The following is a 7,500-nucleotide window of genomic DNA, read 5'->3' as shown; positions in this document are numbered from 1 at the left end:
GGAATTCCAGAGGGCAGGGACTGCAAAAATGTACAGGGGCGCCGTCCACTCCAAGTGGCTTCCTCCTCTCTCACTGTGTGTACATTTTCGAAAAGATTTTGCATTAAAAAGTGGCCTGTATCCTTTGATCTGTTGTGAGTGTAGAATAATTTATAAATCACAAAACCATAGATAATGAATCAAGATTTCACTGTTAAAAAAAAAGCAATATTTGTCTGAAAAAAAATTCGTACAGGGGGTTTCACCTGGAAAGAAATTCCTGCACAACCAGTGCTCGAAAAAAAAAATTCGTACCAGCTGAAAATCCCCCACACCCCCCATCACTTTTCTAATGGTCCGTCCCTTAGCAAACAATAACAATCACAATATATAATTATAATGAACTTTGACTGTCAAGTGTATTTAGCGATCAGGGACTAACTGCAAACACAGTACAAAAATCGAGTCAAATAAACACATATCAAATAATGGGTTGGTTTTTGATGAGAGGGGAAAACCGGAGTACCTGGAGATAAACCTTTCGGAGCAGAGTAGAGAACTAACAAACTCAACTCACATATGACGCCGAGTCTGGGAATCGAACCCGGGTCACATTGGTGGGAGGCGAGTGCTCTCACCACTGCGCCATCCCGGCGCCGTTTTATGTCTCATTGTAGTCTAGCACTGAAGATCTCTAATAATGAGGACAAAAACAACAGAAACACGTTGGTATGAATTACATATCATCCATTTTCCATTGTCTTTGTCCTCTACACCTCTCTTTCAAGCTGAATTTTATTATATGGAAAAAGGCCTATTGATGAGACAGCAAATCAATACAAATCAAATGCTGTTCTTTTAATAAGACGAGAAAACCGGTGTAAAATAACTTCGCTGCAGTGCAGCCGAACAAGGAATCCCAACCCACAAGTGTGACAGAGTCCAGCAAGAGCCTGGGACACATTGGTGCTCTCGCACAACTGCATCAACACTGAATTCCCGTTAAATGTTCAACCAGAAAATCCAATCCAAGTTGGTCTTTCAACAGATTTACAAGACCAGATGAAACAACATAATCGCAAAGTTTCGTGTATCTGAAAGGCCTGGGTTTGGAGACAGAGAGAAATATAAGGTCTAGCTCTGAAAAGACGCCCAAAAAGTTTCGGCCGTATTACGAGGGCCATAAATCTTTTTGTGTCTGCAAACCAAGGCGGTCTCGAGAAATGAAACTTTGAAATAACGTTGTTCTTTCCTATTTTGTAAATCTGTTAAAAGACCAGCAAAAGTCCCGAAAAGCCAATTGTGAATCTGAGATCCGCCAGTTTTGAAAAATGTTTTTTTTTACATGTTTTCAATGAAACAACATACAAAATTATTCCGGAGAGCTTTTCATTTTTAAGATAAAGATGGAATTCTTTCCTTCGCGAAACGGGCAGCAGCTTTCTAAAATAGGCGGAACGTAGTGTCACCTGTCACCATTGGCTTTTTCGGGCCGCAAAGCTACAACAGACAAAAGAGTATAATTTTCATAAACTTTATCTTAAAACGTCTTAGTTCGTAAATAGACCATATACAATGTTAACATTGTTTCCACAGGAAAAAAACCAGGCTCTCTAAGCGATGAATTCTCATCCGCGTTTCTGATGTCGTCAAAAACCACATCCATTCTGTCAAAGGTCTCTACTAGAAGCGCATACACCCAAAGCAAACAAAGCGTTCATTTAAACTTAACTTTGGCCGACAATTACTTTATTAGATGTGGTAAATGGAAGGGATACGGTGCCAATATTAGTTTTTACGCCTAGTAGGTGTTTTAGCTTATAGTCAAGAGTTTAAAAACAACTAATTATTTTTTATTGCATATGAAGGGGAACTGAAGTCAAAAATTGAGGATTTCTTTCCTTGAAGCTTTGGCCACGAATACGGTTGATGTTTCAACTTTCTTCATCCGATAAACTGTAGGCACAAACCCACAAATGGGAGACCTTGTAGGTCTGTTATATTCCTTTAAGTTTCATATTTACAGTGAAGTCACACTCTTCCGCTGATAATTAGTTTGAGCTGACAATGATCAGGCCCCAAAAAGCAGGAAAAACGCAACTTCAAACTCAAGTTTCTTGCTCATATCAAGGGAGAAGCAAAAGCAAGCATCAAGACTTCATTTGTACACCTCATTCTTCCTCATAATCAAGGAAAAAGTAATATAGTTGGAGTTTAGGCCTTAAGTTCTCCTTTAAACAATACCAAATGGGCATGTATTCACTTGCAAGCCGATATAAAAGTGAAGACACACAGTAGCGTACTCCAATGATGGGGCTGAACTATCATTAGCTACAACTGCGCTCGTTTACAAAGATCTTTTACAGGTAATATTGATGGTAACATGTTGCTTTGTAAGTTAATTTACTATTGAAATCGCTGGGTGTTACAATGTTTAATTCGGTCTCTCCGCGAACCAAAGTCTCCACACGTTAATCAGTTCGTCCCCTTCAACACGGTCGCGAAATACAGAATACTGAATTAGCAATCTTACGAAATAAGGATCGGACACCTTTTGGAGCAGTTTGTTCTCTCTTTGCATCGGTTTAAGTCATAGGATAAATCGATCCTCAAAACCAACTTTAAAAATACAAAAATCCAACAATAGCTGTCAAACAAAAAAACAAAAATATTGCTTAATTTTAAACACTCTCTATTACAAATTTTACACTACTATTGTGCTCAAAAGACAATTAGGGATTTTCCAACAAGTTGTTTGTTTCTCACAATTACGCAGTAAACGAAAGGATAAGAAAATCTCTTTTTAATAAGGCAAACTAGTCTCGATAAAGCCTGATGACACGAATGTCAACTGACGCGAAGAACAACCAGGGAGCTTACGCAAGGACGACGACAACGTCTACGAGAACACAACAAAAAAATAACTCTAATGAGCAAAAACAAAAGCTCTGCACTCCCTGAAAGTGCGTTTTTCATTTTAGTGCATTTCTTTGCCGCCGTCCTCGTCCTGACAACGACATGAATTGACCAATTTTCAGGTTGTGTAGAGGACGTGAGAACCGAACGAGGCATTTTTAATTTTCTCCCCAAACAACCACACAATTCATGCCAGTTTTATTCCTGCAAATTTGATACTCAGTTTCCATTCCGAACGACCTGGGGTTGTAACGAAGTTATTACAATAACGCGAAATAGTATTTTTAGACGACGTTCTCCTTGGCGTCGTCGTTGTCCTTGCATAAGCTCCCAATTGACAGTTAAACGTCGCCCGATGTGAAGGAATCCGGAATTCAGTAAATGTGAGGTTTTGGAATCCGGAATCCATAGCGTGGAATCCGGGATCCATTTCGGTGGATCCGGTGAGATTGGAATCCGGAATCCGAGACTCGGGATCTGGAATCGGAGGGCCACCCTAGGGCCACCTGGATTCCTTTACATAGGGCGATAAAAACGTAAATAGTAAAGCTTTTAGTCCTCAGCAGCGTCAAGTGTCATCTCGAGCTCTTTCCAATCCTCGTCAGGCAGATCTGATGAGTAAATTTCAAATTGTGTTAGTTTTATAAACCTTTGGGTTATTTATCTCTCACATATCAGCTATCAGACTAAGGAGGGAACTAGCAAAAGGTTACTTAGCCTGAGGGTTGTTCCAGAATCGATGAAACAGTTACCTGTCTCCCTGGGATAGAACGTGTGATCGCCTTGCAGAAGGGCGGTTGTCAAGAGATTTAGTTTTTTGCTCCATAAGTGCAATATTGATACAAAATTACTTGAACAGCGCGTGGCAGAAAGATTACATTTTTTTTATTTTATTACAGCCTCCAAGGCAAAGTATCTCGTAGTAAACTGTTCTAAGCCTTTATGGTTCTTTACATTAATTTCAATTTGAACACATGCATTGCATGTTAGGGTTAGGGTTAGGGTTAAGGGATAATAAAGAGTTTAGCTCCATATATGTCTTGTTTTCGCAGTGGCCTTTGAGAGGAAGTGAGTTAAGCCCTGGAAGGGAACAACTGGTGCAAACACTGAAACAAGTGATGCAAGCGTCATTGTTTCTTGGCTTGATTACCAGCCGTTCTTTCGGGAAATGAGCCAGCACTCACTCCTTAGATCACGGCTGGACGCGTGAGGTGAGGCATTGTAATCTCCGCCAATCAGAAACTCGCCTGTACAAATCGACCAGGTATAAATTATATTTTTTGGTTCAAATTGTGGCTGCGAAGGTATTCTTTGACCCGGCCTGTTCGAGCTTTACAGTGGAAAACATCCAAGATTTCGACAACGGAAAGTTACTAATTTTCCAGTTGACGCCAAGGGCAAAATACGGCTTTTAAATCAATTTCTATGGCAATTTATCCTCAGAATTCGCTAATGTAAGAGCAAGTAAAATTAAAATTGCTGTTTAGTTTATTGCTCCTATGACACAATTTCTTGTGCATGCGCAGTAGGATCAAGAGCGTGAGGTTTCTGTATTTTTCGTCCAGTCCAGCAGTTTAGCACAATATTGTAATCAAGATGAAATTAAATTGTTCTTGTGGTTACTATGAATTCAAGTCGACCTATGACCCAGTCAGTAATAATCCCGGCGAACACTGGATGATTCTTCATTTCTTTTAAACAACAAATATGTCATGCCCTTACTTACCATCAAGCAATTTGAAAATAATTCCACAGCTCTGAATGTCCTCTCTCGTTACTCCTGTAAAATCAAGTATACGCTGACTCGTAGTTGCTGGAATGTACATGCTTTGCAGAAATATGCAGTCGCCACTGGTCAACGGCACAGGAAGTGAAATCTTCGTCTCATCAGTGGTCAACATTCTTTCAAACTATGAAGAGATGACACTGTGAGCGCATTATCACTTGATTTTCGCAAGTTTGCTATTCCACTGGTTTTGCTTTGCCACTCTCGTGATTTGCCAAAATAGTGTGCTTTTACATCGTTAACCAATCGAAAGCAAAAGAAACAATACTGTTTACGGGGGATACCGACCGTTAACGTGTCTGTAGTTTAAAAAATATGCTACCATTTAAAAGATATAAGCGGCCAGGTTTTGTAAACTACAGGATTACAATCAAAAAAGAAAATAAAAAAACTATGTCTTCTACCCGGGTCACCCGTCCCAGTACAAACTCCTTCAAACCGGGATTAACTAATTCTGTGGCCAGTTACCATACACTTGTCCGAATTTAGCGAAATTCCGAGCAAATTGTAGACGTTCTTTGCCTTTAATTTGGCGTTCTATGTACATGTAATCATTTTGACTTGCTCCCAGTGGTTTTCCCCGCGCTTGCCAGTTTTGGTCAAGGAAAAGCTAGAATATTTCTTAGAACCAATCAAAAGCAACAGAGTGATGATACCGTTTTCTTTCTCAATACCTGTGTCACTGCCCTGAAACTATCTACCGCCTTGTGTTGTTATGCTGATTCCTGATCTTGTTTACCTACCTCGTTCCCAGGGTCTCTCTTCTGGAAACGAGGTTGCTGTTCTACCTCCTTCCCCGTCTTGCACAGATGTGTGAATCAATCAAGGGAGGTATTCCCCAATCCCCAAGCCTATATCCTTCAGATCTACTGGCAAGTTAACAATTTTGTTTCTTGACTCACCCATCCCAGGTATTTTCTGACCCGCGCTTTTCGTTGCTCTCGGTTCTTCTCTGTCATTAGAACCGTCTTGTATATAGTGTCCATCATGTCAATGTCTTCGGCAGTGAAATAATCTGGAGTCAAAAGTAAAATCTATTCGATAAGAGCAGCGGACGTAGTCCCCAGTGTTGTGGTCTGACGTAATCTGGGTGGGGGAATCTTTCACTTCCTAAAATTAATTGTAAACTGCGTAACAAGCAGTCTGCCTTAAGTCCCCCACAAAGAATTGTAAATTAGTCCTGAAAAGCCCCCAGGGGAGAGACTATATATTTGCGTTATGGCAATTACTTCGTAACTATTGTAAGATTTTTAATGCGACAAAGGTGTGGCTTTCAAGAAACAAATAAAAACATCTTTATTTCAAAAGGCATAACCCACTGACTCCCTGAACCACCAAAATCATCTGGCGTTAGACGTAATAAGATCTACTAAGTCCCAGTCCAGGGATCAATGAGTTAAAAGCATTTTCTACTATTTTATTTTCAATTTCTTGTTTATATGTGACTTTATGTGTATATTTTCTCTGTATTTAAAAGTATCTTTGGGACAATTTCGGAGCATAGAGCAGCTTTCAATAGCCCCTTTTACGGTTAGTTTTTCTCATTTGCATTACAATATAATCTAGCATGTATGTGAGGCAATTTCGGGCTATTTTGTAGTTTTAACCCAAAATTGCCTCACATCCACGTTACATTGTAATGGAAATGAGAAAATCTAACCGTGAAAAGAGCTACTGAGTGTCGAAAGTGATTAGTGAATTACTTTGGTTTTGCACTACGTCACTCAACGTGATTGGTTCAAAGTTCTCGTGCAACTTTTCAACAACCAATCAGAAGTGCACATTTTACCGCGCTTTGCAATTTGTGTCGGGTAGGTGTAATTACTTCGAGTTTTCATTGGTTTACTGGACTTTCTCCCTTCTTTTTGACGGGCCAAAGTAATTACTTTGGTTTTGGTTTTACGACACTCGACTGAAACTCGCTCTATACAAATTGGAAACGTTTGTTGAGGTGATAGGCACTTAAAGAACTTTAAACAGCACAGCTGAACATTGTTTATGATAGTCTGCGCTACATTCATTATCATTATTAATGCGAAAGGACGGTTTACAATTGTAAATTTTGATTCCAATCCAGGAATTTAGGAGAAAAGATCCATGTTTTTGAAAAGCACCACGTAATGCCCTGGATATCCTGCCTTATTTGCTTCGTTTCTTTATAACCTAAAGCTCTGACGTACCTGGTAAATCGTTGCCATCTGCATCCCGATCAATTGGAATCCCCGCATCATCATCACCATCATCTTCCTCAGTTCCTCTGTGAATTCCAACAAACTCCCCTTTCACCATCTCCAGCTTTTTGCTTGTTTCATTGTACTGAACGCGACAGTACTTGAAGAGAATTGGCCCCCATGTATTCCTAGTTGCCACACCTGGAGGGATGATTTTTTCCTTGTACGTGCCATGGACTTTGGATTTGAAAACCTTAGCTATAGGAAGCTCTGATGGAAGCTCCAATACTGCATGCATTCTCCGCTGAAAGCAGAAAGAGATGACAAAAATGTCAATAACATCATCATACAAATTGCATATTGGGGAGCTTAAAAAACGACGATGACTTCAGTAACGAAAATACTATGGACTTTAAGATCTTCGACTGCGACGTTGACGGAAACGTCACCTCAGAATATAACTTTGCTCTATCGTAAGTCTTTCGCGATTCTTTCATCTCGTTCTTGTTGTATAATTATGCGGCCGAAGGATTCTACAAACAAATTGGCTAGGAGCGGTTTCAGGGTACAAATGGAGAATAAGGGTTTGCATTTGTACTCTCACAAGTTTCACCGCGCACCGATGGCTCAGTTGGTTGAGCACCGGGA

At 40.0% G+C, this 7,500-nt stretch overlaps 1 protein-coding gene across 4 annotated transcripts in view; it reads right to left on the bottom strand.

The window, feature by feature from the left end:
* Positions 1-2,974: 2,974 nt before the first annotated feature.
* LOC138007789 (uncharacterized) overlaps positions 2,975-7,500 on the bottom strand; it is a 23,313-nt gene continuing 18,787 nt past the window's right edge. For all 4 annotated transcript variants that reach the window (XM_068854863.1, XM_068854864.1, XM_068854861.1 and 1 more), the window contains exons 4-7: positions 6,862-7,156; positions 5,584-5,696; positions 4,622-4,805; positions 2,975-3,506 (exon numbers count right to left, since the gene is read on the bottom strand). In XM_068854863.1, coding sequence (XP_068710964.1) covers positions 3,448-3,506; positions 4,622-4,805; positions 5,584-5,696; positions 6,862-7,156 — 651 coding nt within the window. In that variant the 3' untranslated portion in view covers positions 2,975-3,447. The remainder of the gene's footprint in view (positions 3,507-4,621; positions 4,806-5,583; positions 5,697-6,861; positions 7,157-7,500) is intronic.

This window comes from Montipora foliosa, chromosome 6 (genome assembly GCF_036669935.1).
Source record: "Montipora foliosa isolate CH-2021 chromosome 6, ASM3666993v2, whole genome shotgun sequence".
Taxonomy (NCBI): domain Eukaryota; kingdom Metazoa; phylum Cnidaria; class Anthozoa; order Scleractinia; family Acroporidae; genus Montipora; species Montipora foliosa.
Note: the sequence above shows the minus strand (reverse complement) of the source record. Positions and strands in the feature narration are given on the sequence as shown.